The sequence below is a fragment of the Quercus lobata genome, chromosome 7 (genome assembly GCF_001633185.2).
Source record: "Quercus lobata isolate SW786 chromosome 7, ValleyOak3.0 Primary Assembly, whole genome shotgun sequence".
NCBI lineage: Eukaryota > Viridiplantae > Streptophyta > Magnoliopsida > Fagales > Fagaceae > Quercus > Quercus lobata.
This window is the reverse complement of record NC_044910.1, coordinates 34,573,248-34,600,353: the sequence shown is the minus strand read 5'-3', so window position 1 is coordinate 34,600,353 and position 27,106 is coordinate 34,573,248. Positions and strand designations below refer to the sequence as shown.

The following is a 27,106-nucleotide window of genomic DNA, read 5'->3' as shown; positions in this document are numbered from 1 at the left end:
GTAATTTTTTCACCATTCCACAGCAGCAATTGCTCTAACTTTTTTTTTTTTTTTTTTTTTTTTTTTTTTTTTTTTTTTAGAAGGGCAATTGCTCTAGCTTGGTTTAGTGTTAGGACAAAGTTTAGCTACAAAATTGGTTGTAGTTTAAGGCTACAAACTCTCTCAATAAAATAAATATTACAACATATTTTGAAAATCTAACCGTTGAATTGCATGTTCTTTACACCCTTAATACACATATTAAATTTTGTGTCAATCGGATATCATTTACTACATGATCTATAAGTTTATATTTTGTTCATAATTTTAAATTACAAAAACTTGCAATTTAAAAAATTTATTGATGACATAGCTATTGATCTTTAATTTTCTTGAAATTTTGCAAGCATGAAGGATATAAGAAGAATATGTAATCCAATGGTGAATTTGTCAAAATTCAAATCCAATAAAAAGATATTAAGTAAGTTTGTAGCCTAAGGCTACAACTAATTTTGTAGCTAAACTTTGTCCTTAGTGTTATATATACATAATACATGGCCATTCCATTTTGCCACACCAATCACTTCTAGTCCTAGAACCAATTTTTATTATATGATATAAGATTTAAGATGTGACCTTTAAATGGAGTGATGCTAACAGCAAAGACCATATAATTTTTTCTAAATTTTTTTCTAAAATTGCTATGATTTTTTTTTTCTCAAATTGCTATGAGTTAAGTGGGAATAAGTAAATAAAATTATTTTTATATGGAGTTTTGACTTAATTTTAATAAATATAATACTAGTAATTTACATTGCAATATCTTATAAATTTTTAGCTACAGGTAAATTATTATTATTTTGGCTAAAATGTAAAAACCTTCTATGTTTCATTAAAATTCATTTCAATCCACTAATTTTGTTTTTATTCATTTCAATCATTTAAGTTTCAAGATTATTCAATTTGGTCTTTCCATCAGCTTCTATGTTAATTAAATAAACTAAAATTTAGAGGATGAGTCATTTTATGTTCTTTTCTCATTCTCATTCTCTCTCTCTCTCTGGCCGAGCTCTGCTCTCTCTTTCTTTCTTTCTCCCGAAATTGCTTTCTCTATCAATGAACTCTCTCTTCACCACAACGCAAAATCAGCTCCAGCAAGACCTGGGAGAAGAGTGAATCAGAGCTTTCTTCTCAGGTTTCCCAGGGAATCTCCTCCTCAAACGGTATGACATTCCAAACCCATGTCTTCAATTTTGTTTTATGCAAGTCATCTATTAAGATACGAATAAACTCCCAATGGACTTTTACTTATAAAGATAAATATTACCGATTTGGCTCATCTCTATGGCTCTTTTCCCATTGGATGGTTTTATATATATAATGGGTTTTCATGCATCTTTGCAGACTTGAGTGTACTCTCTTTCTGCTGGTGTCTTGAGTCTTCATGGGCATTATTATGCTTTGATCATCAATAATATTTTTTGGATTCATTAAAAAAAGAGATACCTTTTCATTCTTCCTGAGAAAATAAACACATGATTCTGCCTGCATGAAGGCCACCATAAAGTTTATGCAGTAATTATCTTTTGATTAACATCCCCTTTCATTAATGAAAGCTATGATTCATATGCATATCTGTGTTCTGAGACTTGGAACTGGAACATAAGTTGTTGGTGAAATACCAATGTGGAAAAGAAAGCTCAGGCTCGACACACTTGGAAGAAAAGGATGATTTGATTTAGTGGGCCTTCAACACTTTCTTTACTTGTTGAGCAAACTTAAAATTTGAAGTTTTTTTTTGTCCTCGCGTTGTAACAGCCGCCAAACAGATCATAATATGTTGTATGTGAACCCATAAGTTTGTTTGGGTTTCTTGATCTTCATGCTATAAGATTCCCCCCCCCCCCCCTTCTTTTAGTATCCAGAACAATTTTATTACAAGAGATTTATAGTTTAAGTGTTTAACATGGCAATGGATAATGTGATTGATGCTACATCAATAATGTAATATATTTCTTAATTAAGATATCAGTTTGTAACGTGTCCAGTTTACTAATGCACTAGACACAAGCCATGTCCTTAGTATATGATACCCCCAGACTCAAGGGTGAGCGAAGACTGAAGAAGGGTGTTTGACTTCATTAACAAGACTGTGAGATTGTCACTGGACTCTAGATTTAAGAAAATTAGTTGATAGACTTTCTAGCAAGCCATATTATGCTAGAATTATGTACTGGATTTGTATTGAAGGTGTGAAAAGAGATACATGCTCAACTATAATTTGCCACTGCATATCTTTTAATTTTCTTTCTATTATGTCATTTCATTAATATATATATATATATATATATGGTTTAACAAGCTTTTTCCAATTTTACTTTGGTAAGGTACACGTATTTCTCTTGACTATATTTCTTTCTTGTTGTTCAATGCCATTTGATCACATGCGATAATTCAAAATTTGGGTAACAATTTGAATTTGAATTTATTTTATATCTTATTGATCATATATATATATATATATATATATATATATTTTATACCAGATAAAAAACATTCATTAAGCATAAAGAGTATTACAAAAGCCAGAGGCTTATACAGAATTCGGGTATAGACTGCAAAAGTTACCTGGAAAACTAGCAGCTCTAACAGCAAGTTCTAACACATGTGAGATAACTAGCTTAGATACAAAAAAGACGTGTGATCAGTCCCTGATGCAGCAGCTGATGTAGGTCTGGGATGAGAGTTTGTTCCTGCCATGATGGGGTGCTGGTGTAGTTACAAATCTGAACTAGTCTTCTGTTGTTGCTCAATATTATGATTCTGTGGAATCCAAGATCTTTAGCCTTGAGAAGTGCCTCCACCAAAGCTTCCTGCGTCGCTAGACCTTCAGTTTGTCTCCCACTGTTAGACCCTGATCATATTAACAAATGCTTATATTATTATAGTTATGTTTTTATGAAAAAAAGTACCAAGTGTTTACTTTTTTGGGGAAGAATTAGGATATGTTCAATGGTTATACTTGATATATAGGCAAAATATTAGACTATGAGAACTTGGTTAGGAATCTCAATTTAGTTTTAATTTCTAATTATATACAACATCTCTAGATTTCTTGAGATGCCATTACCTTCTGCACTTTACATCCTTTGAATGGGGTGTTGGAAAAAGAAAACCTAGAAATATTAATTGTTTATTTATAAGTTTTTCTTCTACATAGTAGAATATGATACTATAATATTTTTTATAAGTAATCTTTGGCCTGAAAAAAATGACAATATAACAGATGAACCCCAAAATCTGGAAGTGGAGAGAATGAGTAGTTACCTATTGACGGTGCTGACAAAGAAACAAGAGGTGGACGCAATCATCAGAGACACCATTGACAAGGTCCTTGTCCTCCGCTTTGGCCGTGCTTCTGATCCTGTCTGCCTTCAACTTGATGACATTGTATGTCACTTCTCTCTCACTCTATATGAGTTTTTAATTATTCTAAATATTATGATGTGGATGATCTCAATTTGATTTTCTCTATGCAGCTTTCTAAATCGGCTCAGGAGGTGTCCAAATTTGCAAGTGTAGCACTTGTAGATATTGATTCCAATGAAATTCAAGTTTATGTCACATTGCTTTCATACCTTCAACAGTTTTCTTTTTCAATGCTCATCACATGAAAATGGATTTTGGGTACCCTTCCCCACTCTTCTAATTTTTTGGTTGTTGTTATTATATATTTATATATATATATATATATATATATATATTTTTAACAAAACACTAGCTTGGATATCATGATTGCATATAACTATTTGAGTACATGGATTATCTTCCAGGAATGTAATTCTGTATCTATTTGGAGATTATACATATGATAACTGTTTTATTTTTATTTTTTTCGTTGTTTATTATAAAATTATTCCAACAACTGAGATGGATGTCTAAAAAGCCCTTTCTAATATTACTGACTAGTAGTATGTGTATCATATATAAAGTTTGAACTATAAATTGTGAGTTCCTGTAATTAATGTGTGTAAATCATTTTTTTTTTCTTAAATAAAATTAAAAAAAAAAAAAAAAAGTAAGAGCAGTGCTTTATGAAGTACCTTCCATGTACTAGACTAATTTCATTACACTTACAATGAAGTAAAATAAAATTAAAGGGAAATTTCTTTTTCATATTTCATTTTAGTCTTGTTATTTTTCTTTTTGTTTGCTTTGACCTGTTAGTTTCCTATGAAACATGGTGATTGGACTTCTGGAAGATGAGTGGAACAATTAATTAGATCTCTTGCACTTGAATCTCAAACAAAGTTTGCACCAAGATCTCCTTTTCATTGGCTTTTCACCAACTTGTTACAATTTCCATCCCTAAATTGGTTTGCAGTAATTTATTTTGCACTGCTGTGGAATTTTATTCTTACAATAGTCTTCATCACATTGTATTTTTTTGTATGCAATGGGTGAATCTGTGTAGGTATGATAATGTTGTGAATTTTATCATACATTGCAAATATTTTGATCATCCCTTGAAGAATGAGAATCCATTTCAGAACTAAAATTTTAAGCTAAATGTCTTGTCTTCTGAAAAAGTTATCATGCAGCTAAGAATTTAGGGACTTAAAATCTAAAATGCATGTGTTAATTTTCTTTGGTTGGCAGGACTGCAGATCACACTAAATGGGTTGGTGCATTTCACAAGAAGCAGGATTTTATTGATGTTGTAGAGGTATACGTAGCTCCTCAGAAACTGAATGATTTTAAGGCTGTCAGTTATATAAATTGCTAGTCTTGCCATTGGAGTGAAAATTCATTTTCTTTTTATGCTTGTGTGAAACTAGTCTGCCATGTTACTGAAACAATTTTGAGCTGCTTCCAATCTCCATTAGCACATGCATAAATGTAATACTTCATAGGTTTTTTTGTGAGTTGCCTTGAAGTGACATCAATATCCAGAAGATCTTTTCTTTTCACCAGTCCTTTGTAGTGTTAATCGTAAGACTAATTCCTCTGTTCTGAATCATGATTTTGCAGGAAAGTTTATTTAAAGTATTTTCTTTTGAGCAGTAGACGTGGAATACTTGGAATTTTAAACTACAACTATGGACTTATCAATGGTATCTTGGGTGCTAACTTTTGTCACTTAAAATGATGAGACAAGGGGAAAACTTTCTTTTCAGCTGTAGATATTGGATACATGAAAATTAAAAGTTGGAGGTGTTATAGGTGCTAGATTAATATGGGAAAACTTCATTAACTAAATTGGTGAGGCAAGCATCTGCCCTAGCAGTTAATATTTGTTGTGGCATTGGCATATGGCCTACAGCATAACTCTCTCAATAGAAAAAATGTGTTATGTAACAAGAAGTACGCTGCTGTATGGTTGTGTGGAAAGTCTGGTATATCTTTGGGCAACATTGCAGATTTAGTGGTAGCATTTCTTTCTTCACATCTTTATTTAAAACTTTGTGGAATAAGCTAAGAAAATAGGACACTCCCAAAGTAATGGACAAACAAAATGTGATGGTAACTAACTTTACTAGGACAAGAAATATTACTCTTCGGTCAATTGCAAATCTGGGTCACCTTTAGGAAACATTGCAACTCTATTGTTCTTTATACAATATATATATATATATATATATATAATTTTTTTTTTCCTTCAAACTATTTGTCATACTGATTTCTTATGTAATACACTCCTTGCTTGTATGATGGACAATATGTAAATAACTTTCATCTTGTAAATGTGACTGAAGCTACTAGATGTTTGTATAAATCAAGGATGCATAATGTTTTTTACTGTCTTAACGTTCTTGTAGGCCATATATAGAGGGGCCACGAAAGGCAAGCTGATAGTGAGTTGCCCTCTGCCACCAGAGCGAAGACCGAAGTATCAATTGTTATACAAGGATGTATAAAAGGTGAATTAGCCTTACACTTGGCAATCAGACAATCATAAGCTCATTGCGTGTTGTCCTGTAAGGATGGTTTAGTTAATTTTGCCAACTAATAATTGTCTTTTTTTACTTTTTGCTCTGCAAGAAAAGAAAGGCTTGCAGCAGCACCGAAAACAACTAACAAACCCTCCTGAGAACAGAACTCACATTTGGCAGATTGCCAAAAAGAGAATAGGGAGCTGGAGTTACACTAAGACCCCATGTAGCTAAGGCATTTGCAGCTTTGTTGAAGTTGCGGTGAATCCAACAGAATACAGAATTCGGAAGAGCATCTAGCTGACCTGAATAAATTAACTATATGGTGTACAGCTTCCAGGTGAAATCAGAAATAATTGATGAAGCTTTTCAGCTATCCTATATGGTGTACACACTGGCCTAAAGAATACAAAGTATATTTGTCCCTCTTTTCGTAGAAATGTAATATATATAGAGGTTCTTTTGAAGAATTTTCTTGTCAATGGTATCTTGGGTGATGAATCAATGTGGGAATGTACTTTATCGCTTAACATGAAGAAGCAAGGGGAAATCCTTTTTTTTAAGCTGTAGATTTACTTGAAAATTTTCAAATACAAAAATTGGAGGTGTTTAGGTGCTAGATTATTATGGGAAAAACTTCATTGAATGAATTGATGAGGCAGCCATCAGCCTTAGCTGTTAATATTTGTTGTGGCATTGGCATGTTGCCTACATCATAACTCTCTCAATTAAAAAAAAAAAAAAAAAAAAAAAAAAAAAAAAAAAAAAAAAGGTATAATGGGACAAGTACATTGCCGTATGGTTTAGTGGAAAGTCTGTTATAATCTTTGGGCAACACTGCAGATTTAGCGGTAGCTATTCATTCTTCACATTTTGGTTTAAAACTGAATTAGATATTCTTATAAACTACTTAGCAAAAAAAATATGAAGGTAAGGTAGGAATTGTGTTTATTGACTTTCAGTGTGGATGATATATTAGTACACTTCCAAAATAGAATAATGGATCACAGAATGCGATGGAGGTAATAACTAATTTTACTTGGACAAGAAATGTTCTCTTCCAAATCTGGTTCACCTTTTGGGAACATTGCAACTCTATTGTTCTTTATAACATTTTTTTTTTACGCTATGTGGCATAATACTTTCCAATGGAGTAATGTATTCCTTTGCTTGTTAAAGGGTATTACGTAAAAAAATTTTGTAAATGACCAATGCATCTAGATGTTTGTATGGTACAAGCATGCATAACGTTTATTTCTTAATATTCTTGTGTGCAATATATAGAAGGGCCATGAAAGGCAAGCTGATAGTGAGTTGTCTTCTGCCACCAGAAACAGCACAAAAATAACTAACGAACCCTTCTGAAAGCAGAACTCATAGCGTCAGGTAGATTGCTAAAAGAGAATAAAGACTAGAGTTACACCAAGACCAGCATTGGCAGCAAATCCAACAGCAAACGAAAGAGCAGCTAGCTGAGTCTCTGTCCCAAGCCACCTTGCTAGCAGGGTTGTTTATCGCAGAATTCAAAGTTTCTTTGTCACCTCTCCACGCAATATGTGAGAATAAAATAATTATTTTATATTGTAATATAATGTTAATTTTTCTCTAAAATTTGTTGAAGATAATTTGTTCTCCCTAAAAATTAAACAATTTCTATTTGGTCCAATTAGGCCTACTTCTGTTCAATTTGGTTCACTTGGTCAATTTGAACCACCTTCAGTCCATTTTAAACTAATTAGACCTTAAATTAATTCTTTTTGTAAGTTGCCTTTTCAAGTTTAGCTCAAAATTTCATTTTTTTTTTTTTCTTAATTTTTGGTTGAAGAGTATAAAATTTTATTATATTTGGGCTAAACTCTTTAGTTTTAAGTTAAAAAATAAAAATTAAATAGAGATTAAAAATGATAAATATGAGCCCTAAAAAAATACAATAAAAATGATAAATATTCAAAAGTCTTATTCAGTGCATATTAGTTCTATTTGGTCCATTCTGTCCTCTTCAATCCAATTTGGTCTTATTAGTCTTATTCAATCCACTTCAGTCCTATTCAGTAGGAATGACAACGGGTCAGGTTGGGGTTGGGTTTTTTCAAACCCGGACCCGACCCATGGGTCTAGACCTGCAATCCGAACCCAACCCGATTATTAAGCAGGTTTTTTTCCTGGAGCCCAGACCCGCCCCGCCAGGCCCCATTTAACCCAACCAGATTTGGGCCCAAGCGGCAGCCCAAATTGTGGCCCAACAAAAAAAAAAAGAAGAAGAATTGAACTCAACGGCATCCACATACAAAATATGGTTGTGTTTGTGTTTATGTAATGAGATTTTTAGATATACATATAAAAGCATAACGAAATATTGAAAAAGTTTTTGGCATTGTCTTTTTTTGTACTTTGTATTTGACGTATACACATAAAATCCACCATATATTATCTAAAGAGAGGCTGAATGCCACGAGACCTAAAGAAGAACTCAACAGCATCGTTGTGTAAGCCATTGTTGTGCCATACAATCTTTAAAAAAAAAGAAAAAAAGAAAAAAGAGAGAGAGTTTCCCTTTCAAACACAGATTCATAGAAACACAAACTCATATTTGAGAGAGGACATGAACCCAAAAAAAAAATATTGGAGAACTCGGTCCACGAAGGCCTATCTCCGATCTAGGACTCCTACTCGACCTCTCTCTATCTCAGACCACCAAGATCTCCGATGATCGGCAGTGGGCCTCTCTGCCTGTCATGGCCTAAACCTTGCACATCTCTCTCCGATCTAACCTCCGTACTTCTCCCTGGCAATAGTAGCCACCACGTGATGAGAGTGAAGGTGAGGGTGGGTCAGTGAGTTAATAAGAGTGAGGGTGAGGGTGAGGGTGACTGCCAGACTGGGTGAGACCGTGTGGGGGTGGCTTGAGAGAAAATGAGACAGAGAGTTATTGAGGGTGAGGTGAGAGCATTGAGAGAGCTATTGGAGCTAAGAGATATCAGAGAAATGAGTTAGGGTTTGACATAAGTGATATATATATATATATATATATATATATATAGTTAGGTAGGTATTTTAGTAATTTTACTTTAGCTGTAAACGGGTCGGGTTGGGTCCGGGTTCGGGCCAGGTTTTTACCAAAACCCAAACCCGACCCAGACCCGTTTTGGGTTTTTTTTTTTAACCCATACCCGACCCTATTCTTTATTGGGCCGGGTAAAATCCAACCCATTAGGGTCGGGTCGGGCCGGGTACCCACGGATTGGGTATAAATTGCCATCCCTACTATTTAGTCCATATTTACCCTATTTGGTCCACATTGATCCTATTATGTCCACATTGGTCCTATTCAGTCCAAATTGGTCCTAGTCGGTTCAATTTAGTATTTTATTATTAATGTTATCCGATTATGTAGTATGACTTGGATAATTTGATGTTTATAATTATAATTTTTCTTTTCTTTTGAGTGTTCTTATATACTCATTTTCTACCATATTTTGTCATCCGACACGACCAAAGGAATCTAGGAGAAAAACTTGGTAGGAAGGCTTACTTATATGGTCTAGCCATTAGTAGAAACATACAATTTTCCACCATGTTTTTTACAACTTTTGAGATAACATTTTGAATTAATGCTTAGTAAGGTTGTGTAAATAGTACAACCATAAAATGAAATTCTTTCCTTTTTTAAAAAATTTATTTATTTATTTATTTTTTGATAAGAAGAAAGCACTTTATTCAATCAAAAGAAACAATGATAGAATCCTGGATGAGGGCTTGTACAATACAAGAAGGAGACTCCCCAATCCAAACACAAGAATCATTTAAGCTAAGTGCAAACTTTGCTAAAAGATAGGCAGGTCTGTTCCTTTGCCTTCGAACATGAGAAACATTAACTAAATGAAACTCCAAGTTGATCAGCTGCATACCGAGACACAAAGAGTCAATAAAAGAGGGGGGATTGGACTAACCACAGAGAGCGCATACAATCACCAAGGAGTCCCCTTCCAAGACAACATTTTGAAGACCCAAATCCCACGCTAGTTGAAGGCCAGCTTCAAAAGCTTTTGCCTCTACTTCTAGTTGGCCCAACGGAACATGAAAATGTTTGCCCAATGCTGCCACAATGCTCCCTGCATCATCCCGTATTACAACACCAATTCCCGTGGAGCAATTAGGCTTGGATAAGGCACCATCCACATTAATCTTGAGCATGGAAAGGGGTGGTAGGGTCTAGGTGACCTGAACAATCTCGAGTTTGACCGCAGTAGAATCCGTCATAGCTGCAAAATCAATCAAGTAATGAGTAGCCCATTGAACAAGAGCTTCTGACATTTTCCTAGTACCCCCATGTCGAACCGAATTACAGTTACTCCATAACGACTAGGCTATCGTGACCACCAAAGCAACCTTCTCTTCATCAAATGATTCTATCATCAGCAAGAACCACAACAGATCAAAAAAAGGAATGAAACTGGCCCGACTTGAGTGAACTAGGAAGCTTCAAACAACTCTAGACCAACTGCGCTCTAGGACAAGACCAGAACAGGTGACTAGTGGATTTGGTAGCCTCACCACACTCATCGCATAGGTATTCCGTGAGCACTTTACATTGGAACAAGTTATCTTTGGAAGGGAGAGTATTACGACAGGCCCTCTAAGTGAAATGGCGAACCTTGTGGGGGATAGGAAGTCGCCAAAGTTTCCTCCAAAAACTCCGGTGCGAACTATTCGATGATGCTGAAGCATTCTGGGTAGAATTATGGAGGTTCATAGCCACCTTATAGGCACTACGGACTATAAAGCAGCCATTATTAGTTTCCCCCCAAATAATACAGTCCCCAAGCAGTCTAATACTTAGCAGTATGCCCAAATAGTTTCGGCATCAACGAGTAAGAAGAGTTGGTAGATGATTTCTTCTTTCCAGCTTTTTCTCTTCGTATGGATAAGCTTACTCAACCTAGTATCCTGGCGCAGGAAAAATCTGGGCGAAATAACCTCATAGATTGACCCCCTAGGCAGCCATTTATCCCCCCAAATTCGAATATCCTTGCCATTTCCAACCCTCCAACAAACACCCTACTTGACAATGGATTGAGTCGATAAAATACTACGCCAAGTATAAGATGGGTTGCTTCCAAGAGCAGCGTTCAAGAAGTCACCATTGGGAAAATATTTAGCCTTGAGGACCCGGTATAGAAGAGAATTGTGGCCATTTTGAAGCCGCCAGCCTTGCTTAGCTAGTAAGGCCAAGTTAAAATATTTTAACTCTTTGAAACCCATTCCACCACACTCCTTCGGTTCACACAACTTATCCCAACTCAACCAAGCCATCTTCTTCTCCTCTCCTCGTTGTCCCCACCAAAATTGCCTTATCATACTAGTAAGTTCGTCACAAAGAGAATTCGGGATCTTGAAACAACTCATGGAGTAAGTGGGGATGGCTTGGGCCACCGCTTTGATCAAGACCTCCTTATCTGCATTTGAAGGAAGTTTACCTTTCCAACCAACCAATTTCTTAGATAGTTTATCTTTTATATCATTAAAACTGGCTCTTTTGTTCCTCCCCACAAGGGATGGCAGACCCAAATATTTTTCGTGTTGTTTGATAACCTGTTCTCCAAACCTAAACTTAATTTCCTCCTAGATCTCTCTTGAGGTGTTGGTGCTAAAAAACAGAGAAGTTTTAGCACGATTAAGTTCTTGACCCGATGCCTTCTCATACACCTGGAAAATCCGTTGTAAAGAATCACAATCAGATAAAGTAGCCTTACAAAAGATAAGGCTATCATCGGCGAAGAACAAGTGTGAAAGTTTAGGTCCCCTTCTACAGACAAATATACCCTCCAGAACCCCTTCCTCCACTGACTTCTTAATCAAAGCAGGTAAACCTTCAACCACAATGAGAAAAAGATAAGGTGATAAAGGATCACCTTGGCGAATTCCCCTCGATGGCTGAATGGAGTTGCTAATCTTCCCATTAATTCTGAAAGAATATGATACTGTTGTCACACATCTCATAATCAAGCTCCTCCACCTCGAATCAAACCCTAACTTCTCCATAATCTTCTCAAGACACACCCATTCAACTCGGTCATATGCCTTGCTCATATCTAGTTTCAGTGCCATCTCGCCCTTCCTCCCTACCTTTTTTTGGCTTATATGATGCATAACCTCAAAAGCCACAAAAACATTATATGTAATCAGCCTACCATGCACAAAGGCACTTTGGGTATCACTGATAATAGATGGAAGAACTTTTTTGAGCCTGTTAGCAATCACTTTAGAAGCAAGTTTAAAGATCACATTACATAAACTAATCGGGCGATAATCAGAAATGTTTTTGGGATCTTTATTTTCTGGAATTAAAACAACATGCATATCATTAAACATGGGAGGAGCAATACCAAAGTTTAAGAAGTCAAGTACTGTCTTAGAAACCAAGTGTCCAATGGAAGGCCAGAAATGTTGGAAAAACAGAGGCAACATGCCATCTGGACCAGGTGACTTAAGAGGATACATTTGTTTAAGGGCCGAATACACTTAACTGCCTTGAAAAGTCCTGTTGAGCATCTGGTTCATAGAAGTGGATACACGTGGATGAATGGCGGCCAATAACTCAGTAAAGTCCGTGGGCCCAGATGGGCAAAAAAGTGCACTGTAGTGGCTGGTCACAATATCTTCAATTTTTTGTTCATCCTCCTGCCAGATGCCATTTGAATAAATTGAAGAATGATTAGTCGCATACCCGCGTGTGCGCGTGATAATTTTTTTAGGATGGTCTCATTAAATATTTTATTAATACTATAATTTTAGTGATTAACCATTGATTTTTCATTAGTTTTTAAGTTAATAAAAACCTTAAATATACATTTTTTTTTTTTTTACCTTTACACACATATATACACACACATATACACACACATAGCGAATCTTTACACATGCCTTTAAGAAAACTTTATATATTCCACTTTTTTGGATGCGTAAAATTATAGACTAATACTCCATAATGATAATGGTTAATTAATTTTATATATGTTTTTTAGTGATCTCATTTGTAACGCTTCTTACCATTATCATATATTTACTAACTGATGATTTGCATAACAAAGACGATAAATGAGAGATAGCATTGTTCATTAGATTTTTTAAAATAATAGTATATGAAAATTATATTATATATATATATATATATATATATATATATATCTTTTTTAGTTATGATTAATACGGTTTCCATAGTTAGAGTTTGATTAGTTTTAAATTTAAATTTAGTACTCTGATTGTATTTAATTGTTGATTGTTGATTTAAGTTAATAAAACCCTCTCTCTCTCTCTCTCTCTCTCTCTCTCTCTCTCTCTCTCTCCATTGGCAACCTATCGTTTTCCAAAATTTGATGATAATTCTATGACATTAAATTTGTTTTGTATTTTATTCTTCCTTTGATGCATTGGGTGTGAGAATGAGTGTTTCCCTAGCATTACTCCACTTAATGTGGACAATTTTATTTATTTAATTTAGGCAAAATATTATATTTTATATTTTTTAAAATAAAAAAGGAGTGGAAATATAAATAATTTAATGATATATATGGAGGATGTGGCTGAATTTAAATGTTAAATAAAATGATATGAGAAAAAAATAAAAATAAATACATAACAATAAACACTAACTTATTCAAATAATTCTATGTAATATAATAATAGTACATTCTTATACACTATTTTTAATTATTTATAGTCCAATATGATAATATTTAAAAATCAAAGTCATAAAAAAAATAAAATAAAAAACTTAAAACACAAAACTAAATCCCATCAACCAAAATAGAGTTCTAAAGAATACAAAACTTTATCAAGCTAAAATAGAGACTCAAAAAAAAAAAAAAAAAAAAAAAAATCCACCAAAAAATTGAGGGAGAAAGAGTGGGAAATAACCACTTTTTTGTGAGAGAAAATTATATAAAGAATGGAAGAGTGAATGATAAATTTATACTAAGAGGATGATAATAAAATGAAACAAAATAAAGGAAGATAAAAGGAAAGAGGAAGAGTGACATCAAGGTAGAATGTTTGGGGAGATGTAAAGGTAAAGAGAAGGAGAAAGGTTGGAGAAAGTGTAAATGTTAAAAAAAATGAGTACAATTTGATGAGCACAATTTTATTTTATTTGAATTTAAGTAAAATATTACATTTTTTATTTTTAAAAAAGAGAGAGAGAGAGAGAGAGAGAGAGAGAGAGAGAGAGAGAGAGAAAATATAAATAATTTAATGATAAGGAGGATGTGGTTGAATTTCAATATTGAGTAAAATAATAAAAATTAAAAGTGTGGGGCCCGGCCCAAAATAATGGGCTAGTTAAATACGGGCCCGTCCGAGAAGCATCGTGTCCGAGGAGAAGTCATAGCCAAAACATTATTCAAGCCCAACTGTGGTAAAAGAAACCTGTCCGAGGAGTAACATCTCCTCGGACATTACGAAGTCCGGATCAAGAGCTCGCCCCAACCATTGCTGTTCACCCTCTAAGTATATAAAAAAGAATAAAACCCAAAATATCTCATGGAAAGCTGCCACCACTACATTAAATGTGTCACAACCACCCTCTTGGCTGCATTAATGAGGAAAAGACCCCTGAACAGTACTACCTTGACCACTGCAACTCACAAGGGAGTGATAAGGGTGTCTGATAGGACAGGTGCTCAAGTGGGGGCTTAGATGATCAACAAGTGTAAGGTTCAGATAAGAATGAGAGAGCTATATAATGTAGTGGAGTCCCTCAAAGAGGGGGACGAAAAAAAAATGTATTCGGTACTGAGGAAATAGAATCTTCTGTTAGATATCCATGCTTGTGTTTTTGTTTTTGCAATAGTATTGTCCATGCATCAGACTGACTAAGTTCACTAAGGCTAAGTTCTTTGACCCATCCTCTACAAAGATCTATTGTGTGTTGCGCCTTGGGCCAAGGCCTGATCAATAGGGTTTGGACCAGGAAAATCGTGCAACTACAATTGGCGCCGTCTGTGGGAAGAACTAGGGCATCAACTAGCACAACAGTTGAGCATGGCAGAACTGTACTATCTGGAAGATTTGGATGAAAAAACTGTACCTCGACCATGGAATGTAAATAACCTCAGAAGATATTATTATTAATGAAAATGGCTTAGCCCATGTTTTGTTTCGTGATTATCCTCTGCCTACTGGTCTATTTACGACTGTTCATAGTTTTAAACAGAACCTAAGTCCTGCATGGCTCCTCAGACCACAGACTTAGGGGAAATTATTACTCATGACAATTTATACAAGTTTTAAACAGAACCTAAGTCCTGCATGGATCCTCGGACCACAGACTTGGGGGAAATTATTACTTATGGCAACTGTTCATAGTTTTAAACAAAACCTAAGTCCTGCATGGCTCCTCGGACCACAGACTTAGGGGAAATTATTACTTATGACAATTTATCCAAGTTTTAAACAGAACCTAAGTCCTGCATGGCTCCTCGGACCACAGACTTAGGGGAAATTATTACTCATGACAATTTATAAAACAGAACCTAAGTCCTGCATGGATCCTCGGACCACAGACTTGGGGGAAATTATTACTTATGGCAACTGTTCATAGTTTTAAACAGAACCTAAATCCTGCATGGCTCCTCGGACCACAGACTTAGGGGAAATTATTACTCATGACAATTTATACAAGTTTTAAACAGAACCTAAGTCCTGCATGGATCCTCGGACCACAGACTTGGGGGAAATTATTACTTATGGCAACTGTTCATAGTTTTAAACAGAACCTAAGTCCTGCATGGCTCCTCGGACCACAGACTTAGGGGAAATTATTACTTATGACAATTTATCCAAGTTTTAAACAGAACCTAAGTCCTACATGGCTCCTTGGACCATAGACTTAGGGGAAATTATTACTCATGACAATTTATACAAGTCTTAAACAGAACCTAAGTCTTGCATGGATCCTCGGACCACAGACTTGGGGGAAATTATTACTTATGGCAACTGTTCATAGTTTTAAACAGAACCTAAATCCTGCATGGCTCCTTGGACCACAGACTTAGGGGAAATCATTACTTATGACAATTTATCCAAGTTTTAAACAGAACCTAAGTCCTGCATAGCTCCTCGGACCACAGACTTATGGGAAATTATTACTTATGACAGTTTGGGAAATCATTTTAAGGCGTGCGTGCAGTCTAGCATCATTGCAACCCTCATTCAAATTCACTGCGCAGCATCCTTTTCATCTCGACCGTTTATATTTATTTGTGTCATTGCAAACAAAAAAAAAAGAGAGCGGTACTAGCATACATCCATAGAAAGCAAGGCAAACATTCTATATTAATATTCTGAGGACAATACAAAGAAAGGTCCTTACAAAAGAGCGCAAAAACAGGACGACTCTCATTTAAAAAAAGAAAAAAAAAAAAAAAGGGAGTACAAAAATTAAAAGCCTAAGAGCTAAGCCTTAGCAGAAGGATCTTCTTTCTGCTCTGGCTGAGGAGGATGAACCTCGATGGTAAGGTCCGCGACAGGATCCTTCACTTTATCAGGCGCGAGGACGGCATCAGGCACTGCCAGATCCTGCTCCGAAGCTGCTTGGGCGCCATCAGGATTCTCTCGGATCTCCTGAGGATAGAAGATGTTCTCGGGCAGTCTCAACGCTGAATCCGCAGGAATTCCTGCAGCATCAAGGGCATGAGCCCATGTGATGCTGCAGTAATCCCTGCACACCTCAAGGATCTCCTCGGATAGCCTGGCCTCCGTTTCTTGGACCCCGAGCTGGCGAGAAGCACTCTTTTCAGCCTCAGCAGCCTCTCGGATCAGCTGAGCCTCCTCTTTGACTCGCCGCAGCTCATCCTCGACTTTTTGCAGGGCAATCTTGAGATCCAGCACTGCCTGCCTCTCGGTGGCAAGGTTGATCTGGGTCGAGTACAGCTCTTTGCGCTGATCCTCTACCTGGGTCTCAGCACTTTTCAAACCGGCCTCTGCACTCTTGCGCCGTTTCTCCGACTCCTTGAACTTCTCCGTGAGTTCAAGGTGATCGTGCTTGAGGGACCCCAATTTTTTCTCCATCTCCGTCTGAGACTGGGTCTCAGCCTCAGCCCGATTTCGATTATCACGACAAAATTCCTCAGCCACAAATACCTGCTGAGTAATCTGCGAACGAAACAAGATTGGTTTAAAATTTAACCGGATTAAATAAATTAATAAAACAGTAAAAGGATTACTTACCATCGCGAGATCCCTTTTGAGGGATAGGAAAATCTCGGGCTGAGAAAACCGCCTGTAGGCCTCCATATCCCGAGGAAGGAGTAGGGGTTGCTCCAAGGCATCAGCTACGTACCCCGCTCGGCCTAGGTTATACTCTCGGATTGACGCATTGTAGGGAATGGCAACCCCATCTAGCTCCAACTTGGGGCTCTATGTACGCGGGGTAGCGCACACTTCAGCACGGTTCCCCTCATCCCGGCTTTCCACGGAGTCACTCCTTCTGCTCCTTGGCGCTCAGGTGGTTTTTTGCTGCTTGGTTGGTTGGGCAACCACCTCACCCTCCTCAGGAGTGTCGATCGGCCTTTTCTTCTTTAGGTCCGAATTAACCTTAAGGCCGAGGTCCGAGGGGTCCTAAGGGACCACAGGAGGAAGGGTCTGGGCCTGTGACTGAGTTGGTCCCTTTGATGACTGACCTTTTGATGATTGACCTTTCCCTCGGGAGGCCATCAACTCCCTTAAAGTTTTTCCCTTCCCGGTCATGGGCTCTATCTCTTCGTCCGAGCAAGTGATGATTAAGGGAACACCAACTGCGGAGTGTTGGTCCTGCTCTCCTTCAGGATCAGAAAGCTCAACCAAGGGGGTTTGTTGAACCTCCTTAAAATAAAACTCGTCTATCTCTTCCTCAAGGGAAAGACGAGATGATTTGGTTTCCCCTTCAACCGGAACAGCAGTGCCAGGGTCGTCTGGCGGAGGTAGTTGCTCTGCTAGATAAGGATCTCGAACGCCGGGTAGTACGACTGGTGGAAGATCACGTTGAGCTAGGAACCCGGTCTTAGACACGTCAATCCTAGCCAACCTCGGACTGCCAGCCCTTATGGCGTGACCGATAGCTTGGAAAGCGCGGCTTAGAGGCTGATAGCCCAGAACCAGGTGAGCCGCACGTAACTGGCCGTCCTCAGTAACGTAAATTTCTGACCTTAGAAGGTAGTTCAATGCCGGCACGTTCACGAGGTTTAGCCGAGGAGCGACATGAACTTTATCTGCAAACGTCCAAGAAAAGTGGGTTTAGTTCACGAAATTTTCCAATTATAAAGAAAGCGAGAAAAATAACCCCCCAATACTAAACCCTTTCCCGAAAAGGATTGGCCCTAAAGACGCCGCACCTGGGATTCCTGCCCGAGTTGGACAATGAATACCATCGAACCACTCCCCCGAAGCAATAAGGAAATCCTTCTTCACGGTCTTATTGGATATTGGGAGGCAAGAGATCAACCTAACGACCTCGGATCGGGATTTAAGATAATACCCTCCTTTCTCGATGTGGTGACACTCGTACAGATAAACCACATCGTGCCAGGTAAGGCCTAGATTCATCCGCTCGTCTAGAACGTCTACACAACCTAGTATCTTGAACATGTTTGGGGCACACTGATGCGGCGTCAACCTATGGTTGAACAGGTATTCCCTTGTAATCCTACGTATGGGAAGTGTCATCCCTCCCTCTATGAAAGCAATCATGGGGATAACAACTTCTCCCTCGCCTCTATCTGTCAATACTCCTTCAAGAGGACAGTACTGCAGCCCCACCCCCGGGGGAATGTGGTATTTTGCCCTAAAGGCCTCCATAGCGGCCAGAGTATTTACTAATTTTTCGAATCTACCCATCTGAGTTGTACTGGAGGAATGAAAATAAAGACCAAGGAGAAAAACAAAATCTGAGGAAGAAATCGAAGCGACGAAGCGAACGGAACTTACAGATATCTTCTCAAATGACCAGTTAGGTGATCGGAAAGCTCTTCTATGGAGGGTGCTTCGCAGAAACGATTATGAAGATTTGAAGGAAGGAGGTGCTCAAGGATCTCTAGGCGCTGGAGTTCTCTAGAGGTCTCTATTCTGATGTACGAATAAAAAAAAAAAGAAGAAAAAAGAAAAAGGAAACCTCTCTGACGTCTTATATAGCCGGGAGGAGAGAGAAAAGATCGCTCCTGACCTAAAAATTCGAGAAATAATGATGGCCGTTCGATCCACGCCTCATCGTTGGATGAAGGGGACAAAAAGCCTTCGGAAGTAAATGGCTGCGCCTCGTAAATTGTAACGCATCCAAAGTAACTGCCCGCACGCGCGCCCCAAGCCCACCTTACTTCCATCCTCTCACTGACATCAAAACGACAAAACCCCACTTTTCTCCTCAGAAGGAGATAAAAACCGGAGTTTTGAGGGGCTATTGTGGGGCCCGGCCCAAAATAATGGGCTAGTTAAATACGGGCCCGTCCGAGAAGCATCGTGTCCGAGGAGAAGTCATAGCCAAAACATTATTCAAGCCCAACTGCGGTAAAAGAAACCTGTCCGAGGAGTAACATCTCCTCGGACATTACGAAGTCCGGATCAAGAGCTCGCTCCAACCATTGCAGTTCACCCTCCAAGCATATAAAAAAGAATAAAACCCAAAATATCTCATGGAAAGCTGCCACCACCACATTAAATGTGTCACAACCACCCTCTTGGCCGCATTAATGAGGAAAAGACCCCTGAACAGTACTACCTTGGCCACTGCAACTCACAAGGGAGTGATAAGGGTGTCTGATAGGACAGGTGCTCAAGTGGGGGCTTAGATGATCAACAAGTGTAAGGTTCAGATAAGAATGAGAGAGCTATATAATGTAGTGGAGTCCCTTAAAGAGGGGGACGAAAAAAAAATGTATTCGATACTGAGGAAATAGAATCTTCTGTTAGATATCCATGCTTGTGTTTTTGTTTTTGCAATAGTATTGTCCATGCATCAGACTAACTAAGTTCACTGAGGCTAAGTTCTTTGACCCATCCTCTACAAAGATCTATTGTGTGTTGCGCCTTGGGCCAAGGCCTGATCAATAGGGTTTGGACCAGGAAAATCGTGCAACTACAAAAAGATATAAAAATAAACACTAAATTATCCAAATTATGCTATGTAATATTGTAATGGAATACTATTTTATTTTTATCTACTATCTTTAATTTTTTATAATGTAATCAGATAAAATTTAACAATCAAGGAAAAAAAAAATAATAATAATAATAATAACTTAAAACACAAAACTAAATCGTATCAACCTAATAAATTAGAGTTCTTAAAAATACAAAAATTTATCAACCTAAAGCAGAGATGCAATAAAAAATAAAAATCACCAAAACATTGAGAGAGAGAGAGAGAGAGAGAGAGCCTTTTTGTGAGAGAAAACTATGTAAAGAATGGAAAAGAGTGATAAATTTATAGTAAAAGGGAAGGTATAAGAAGAGACAAATAAAGAAAGATGAAAGGAAAGATGAATAGCAATATTAAAGTAGAGGGTAGTGGAGAGATGAAAAGGTAAGGGAAGAAGAAATGTTGAAAAAAGTGTAAATATTTTTTTTTTAAAAAGATGAATGTAAAAAAATTTATAGGCAAATTGGAAATAAAAAAGAAATATATATAGATGTTAAAATTGACAAAGATGAATATGTAAAGTTAATAATATATATATATATATATATATTGGGTAAAAAATAGGAATAAATAATAATTATGTGGCGAATGACGTGACGATGAGATGGCTTAACAGGAGCTCAACAACAATAAATGTCATGCTTTAATTTTTAGTAATATATAAATATAAATTTGTAAAATCAGTAGAAATAGTAACATTATTGTCAACTTAAAAGGCATCGTGTTCAATAAGAACTTTGTCTGAAAGAAATTATGACTTATGAGGTCCAATTTTTCTTGAAGACCATTTATCATCATTAATTGCGCCACTTGAAAAAGGTGCTATATCTTCTTACAAAGCCATTTGGGTCAGGCTTAGGTCTAACGTTTGGTAATACTGGACCCGTTGAGATGATAATATATGTTTACTTTTGGACATGTGTCACAATTTGACTGGATCTTGTACACTGAATGCACTGGACCTAAACCAACCTATTCTACACTTTTGGTTTCCTAGTGATTAAAAGAGCCATGTCAATGAGTCGTCACCATTTGTCCTTAATATATGCTCACTTTTCCTCAGCTTCCTTGTCCTTGCAAGGTCAGGCCAATGCTTTGGTGAGCAGCTATCATAGTAGCTCAAATTGAAGAATAGCCTCAAATTTAACAGTACTTTGTCCACAAAACTTGTGCATTGGAGTGAAAGTACTGATTGATTTTTGTGGAAATTAAGGTGTGACCTGAAGCGAGGGACATGTTTTTCGGTGTCAACCTGAACATCCAATTAGAGCACATAGGAAGGGAAATTGCTAAAAAAAACCACTATCAAGTTTGCAACACTCTTTAGGTAGAGCCCATAATTCTGCTCAACAGGTACTTTTCATCCTTTTGAACTTTGGACCATGTAAAGAAGCGTATGAGGCGGGCATGACTTTAAGAACTCATAGAATCATGGGACAAGATTAAAGCTTTTTACTCACATTTTCTCGTCAATGCCTTTGGCATTATTGATGACTTATAAATCTTCTTACCAAGTTTTTCCTATGCTCATTTATTCTACCCATGACATGACAAGTCTCACAATGCATATATTAATATATATATATATATATATTTTTTTTTTTTTTTTCTTTTTTTCATGTATTGATTCTCTATGGCTAAGATAGAGAAGAAACTTATCTAAGTCAAGCATTAAAAGATAAAAATTTTGGTTAATTTTCTTGTCCAACAAGTCGACACTTGTTTACAAGCTATTTTATTAGCATAATCTTTTGATGCTTGTTTACAAGCTATTTTATTAGCATAATCTTTCTTTATATATGGTAAAAAAATCATTTACACATGAATAGTTATAGTGAATATATGCATAGTTATTGTAGCAAGATTGTATATTTACATATCTATACACCCATTGATATGAATAATTTTTGGACAAAAATATGTATATTTTACCACTAATATGGGTGCTCTTGTTACACTAATAAATAGAACTTAGAATACTTTATTTGTAAGTACCCATGAGATATATGTGGTCGTAATTTTCATATTTATATAATTTTCTTTTTCTCTTAAAAACACAAAAAATCATTTTAAAAAAAAAATTGTAATTTGTAGAACTTAGTAAATTTGGTTGATACATATTGGAGAAAAATATATAATAACTAATAACCCTTTAGACACTTCATTGTAGGGGCAAATATTGTTAAGGGAAAGCGATTTTATTGTGCCTAAACCAATTAAATTTTTTTTTTTTGGATAAGATAAACCAATTAAAGTTAAAGGAAAGCAAATTTTTTTATATGGAAACGTCGTATAGACATCTATGATCTATGTTTGAATAAAATGACATTTTGTGGGTTTCAGTTAGTTCAACTGGTAAAATCTCTGATGGTTGTATAAGAGATTTAGGGTTTAATCTCGCCTACATCAAAAATTGATTGGTGTAAGTACCCATGAGATATACGAGGTTGTAATTTTCATATTTATATAATTTTTTTTTTTCTCTTAGAAACACAAAAAAAATCATTTTTTTTTTAAAAAAAATTGTTATTTGTAGAACTTAGTAAATTTGGTTGATACATATTGGGGACAAATATATAATAACTAATAACCCTTAAGACACTTCATTGTAGGGGCAAATATTGATAAGGGAAAGCGATTTTATTGTGCCTAAACTAATTAAAGTTTTTTTTTTTTTTTTTTTTTTGGATAAGATAAACCAATTAAAGTTACTGTTTAAGGAAAGCGAATTTTTTTTTATATGGAAACGTCGTATAGACATCTATGATCTATGTTTGAATAAAATGACATTCCATGGGTTCCAGTTAGTTAAACTGGTAAAATTTTTAATATAAGAGATTTGGGGTTTAATTCCACTTACACCAAAAACTGATTGGTATCTTAGTCTGATGATAAAGAGCTATCATCAGAAATGAATCTCATACGTTGAAACTCTCTAAAAAAAAAAAATAACATTCAACAATTTGTGGTGGCTTTGGGCCTATGGCAGTCTGGCTTTTTCCATACTCCACTTGCCCTCCCTTTTTATGAGTAAACATTTTTTTTTTCTTTCCTAAAATTTGTACAAAGGTTTTTTTTGAGAAACAAACACACACACAAGAGAGAGGGAAAGGGGAACACAAAGTCACACCACAACTCCTCTCAAAAACTATAGTAACTTTTAAGGGAAAAATTTGTACAAAGTTTAGTTTTCCTATTAAACTTAAAATTTTTTTTTCCGCCTTTAAAATTTTGAAAGCGTACAAAATTTAGTTTCACTTTTCATTAAACTTTAAAAAGTTTTTTTCAATCTGTAAAATTTTGAAAGCATGCCAGCTTATGTCCTTTATTTTTCCTACGTAGCCTAACAAACAGATGAGAGGGCGTAATTTTAACATTAAAATAATCCGAAAATGGTCCAATTATTTATTTATTATTTTTTTTTAAAGAAGCCACAACATGGCAAAAGTAGTGGCTTTATCCGTACAGTGAGAAGGCAACAGCTTTTCTGATTGTTTTCGGTTCAACACTACTTGAGACACAGGTTAAAAGGGTCATCATCTTCTCTTCATGAGCGTTTATCCTCAACCCACCATTAATTTCATCAGCCCTTCAATTCTTTACTGTTTTGAGTGTTTATTTTTACTGCTTCCAATGAGAATTCCACTCTTTTCAAGGCTTGTCCCGATACTCATATGCTCACTTACCCTCATCTTTGCTGTGTCTGGTCAATGTCTTCGCGATCAGCGAACCTCTTTGCTCGAATTGAAGAGCAACCTCAAGTTCAACAGTACGTTGTCCACAAAACTGGTGCGTTGGAATGAAAGTGTTGACTGCTGTTCGTGGGAAGGAGTAACCTGCAGCGAGGGATGTGTTGTCGGTCTCTACCTCGACAACGAATCAATCTTTGGTAAACTCGACAATTCAAGCAGCCTTTTCCATCTTCATTGTCTCCAGGAGCTGAGTTTGGCTAATAACTACTTCACCGATTCTTATATTCCACCGGAATTCGGAAATCTGACAAATTTGAGTTATTTGAATTTGTCAAATGCTGGCATTATTGAGCAGATTCCGATTGAGATTTCACGCCTCACAAGGTTAGTTACTCTCGATTTGTCTATCAATAAGTTGGATCTTAAGAACCCAAATTTAGCTATGCTAGTTCAGAACCTTACGCGCCTTACGGAACTTTATCTTGATGGTATACCTATATCATTGCAAGGGAAGGAGTGGTGTCAAGCCTTATCATCTTCACTGCCAAATCTAAAAGTGTTGAGCATGTCATATTGTAATCTTCAGGGGCCTCCTGATTCCTCCTTACTGAAGCTTCAGTCTCTCTCAATAATTAATCTCAACCTTAACAATTTTAATGCTCCAGTTCCAGAATTTTTTGCAGATTTCAAAAATTTGACATCCTTGAATCTCAGTTATTGTGGATTGAATGGACAATTTCCAAAAAAGATCTTCCAGGTTCCAACACTACAGATGGTAGACATATCAGATAATGAACTACATGAAGGTTCTTTGCCAGAATTTTATCCAAATGGTTCTCTTCAGTCACTGCTGCTTAGAGGTACAAATTTTTCAGGGGCACTTCCTGATTCTATTGGCAACCTTAAAAGGTTATCTGAAATAGATTTCTCAGAGTGCAATTTCACTGGATCAATCCCAAACTCCATAACAAACCTTACTCAATTGGTTTATTTATACATGTCATCAAACAACTTCACCGGACCAATTCCATCATTCAGCATGGCAAAGAATCTAACCATGATAGATCTTTCTTATAATCATTTCACAGGTCAGATTACTTTCACTCATTGGAAAGAGCTTCGGAGTCTTCTGCACCTTTATTTGCATGACAATTCACTTGAAGGGAGTATTCCAGCATCTCTTTTTTCCCTTCCATCATTGCAAACATTGCATCTTTTCAACAACCATTTTTCTCGTCAACTCCATGAATTTTCAAATGTTTCTTCCTTCCTGCTGGAAGAACTTGATTTGAGTAGCAACTACTTGGAAGGGCCAATTCCCGTTTCTATCTTTGAACTCCAAGGTCTTCATACCCTATCACTTTCTTCAAACAACTTCAATGGCTCATTCCAGCTTAATGTGATTCAACTGTTGAGAAATCTTACAACTTTGGATCTTTCTTATAACAACTTGTTGATTGAATATAATGGAACTAATTCCTCATTATCCTCCTTTCCCCAAATTGAGAAATTGGTTTTGGCTTCTAACAGGTTGAAAATATTTCCTGAATTCTTGAGAAACCAAGCCAATTTAGTGTATCTAGATCTTTCAGATAACCAAATACATGGGGAGATACCCAACTGGTTTTGGAAACTTCCTAAACTTTCTTTTGTAAATCTCTCATGTAACTACCTTGAGGGACCATTACTTAATCTTTCTTAAAAACCTTTGCTAGACCTTCACTCCAACCGATTCCAGGGGCAACTCCCAACTCCTCTACCATTTTTTAATTATCTGGACTTGTCAAGGAATAATTTCAACTCTGTTATACCAGTGCTGAACTTGTCATGGAATGACAGCAATCGTAGTAATATTTTCTTATTTCTTTCAAACAATAAATTCCATGGGCAAATCCCTGAATCAATATGCAATGCTACATTTATTGGGGCTCTAGATCTGTCTAATAACTCCATAAATGGAACAATTCCCCATTGCTTCTCTTCAATGAGTAAAAGTTTATGGGTTCTAAATCTAAGGAGAAACAACCTCGCTGGCAAAATATCTGATACATTTCCAAGTGATTGTAGTTTACAAACTCTGAATGTCAATAAAAACCTACTAGAAGGTGTGGTACCAAAGTCTCTTGCCAATTGCACACATTTGGAGGTATTGGACATTGGGAACAACCAGATACATGATTCCTTCCCTTGTCACTTGAAGGGCATGTCTAATTTGCGGGTCCTAGTCTTGCAATCGAACAAATTTTATGGATCTGTTGGTTGTGCAGGGCCAAATGTTACTTGGCCGATGCTTCAAATTGTAGACCTAGCCTCTAACAACTTTAGTGGTAAGCTATCAATAAAATCCTTGGCCAACTCAGATGCAATGCTGGTTGATAATGAGGCTCAGTCAGAGCTCAATTACCTCCATTTTCAAGACTATGAATTGTATTATCCAGATGTATTAACTATTACCTTGAAACATGAGGAGATTGAGTTGTTGAAGATTCTTACCATTTTAACTTTAATTGACCTTTCATGCAACAATCTTGAAGGGCCAATACCAGAAGAAATAGGAGTACTCAAATCCTTGAACAGTCTCAACTTGTCGCACAATGCTTTCACAGGCCGAATCCCACCATCTCTGGGAAAATTAAGTAAACTTGAGTCACTGGACTTATCAAGCAACAAGCTTAGCGGTGAGATCCCTATGCAACTTGCAAATAATCTTACTTTCCTTTCAGTATTAAACCTCTCGTTTAATCAATTGGTTGGGCCAATTCCATACATCAAGCAATTTGCAACATTTTTGGAAACTTCCTTTGAGGGGAACAAAGGATTATGTGGGTCCCCTTTGAAGATAACATGCACCTCTACAAAGCCAAGTTCGCCACCTCCAACATTCGAAGATAGTAACTCAAATTCTCGGCCTTTAATTGACTGGAATTACCTAAGTGTAGAACTGGGATTTGTTTTTGGCTTGGGGATGATCATTTGGCCTCTTGTGTTTTGTAAGAGGTGGAGGATTTGGTATTGCAAACACGCTGATGACATTTTATTCAGGATCTTCCCACAGCTGTACCTTGGAGGAAACCAATACCGAGGAATCCGAGCACATAGGAGTGTGGGGCGGAGGCAGTAGGGATGGCTTTCATTATGAGGAGCAATACATACAGCCATAAATAACTCTGTTTTTTCTATTTTGCTTTCATTATAAGAGCAAAATAAAAGTGTATCCTTGCAATTGGACATGAGCTTTGTCAGGTAAGATGTTTGTACTATTTCATATTTTCAACGAACGTTATTGTAAGATTATGCTAAAATATGCTGTTTTCATATACAACTAGCTTGATATT

General features: G+C 36.5%; 1 protein-coding gene and 1 pseudogene across 1 annotated transcript; both read left to right on the top strand.

Annotated features, from left to right (window-relative positions):
• The first annotated feature begins 763 nt into the window (after positions 1 to 763).
• On the top strand, positions 764 to 5,900 carry LOC115953037 (annotated as a pseudogene).
• Positions 5,901 to 23,712: 17,812 nt separating this feature from the next.
• Positions 23,713 to 26,892, top strand: LOC115951950 (receptor-like protein 33). The gene is made up of 2 exons (XM_031069064.1): positions 23,713 to 25,422; positions 25,510 to 26,892. Exons 1-2 carry the CDS (start codon positions 23,713 to 23,715, stop codon positions 26,890 to 26,892), a joined length of 3,093 nt encoding a protein of 1,030 aa, XP_030924924.1.
• Positions 26,893 to 27,106: the final 214 nt, after the last annotated feature.

Coding starts and splice junctions, on each gene's coding strand:
- LOC115951950 (XM_031069064.1), top strand. CDS start 23,713: ATGAGAATTCCACTCTTTTCAAGGCTTGTCCCGATACTCATATGCTCA. Junction 25,423..25,509: donor AACTTCCTAAACTTTCTTTT/GTAAATCTCTCA, acceptor AACCGATTCCAG/GGGCAACTCCCAACTCCTCT.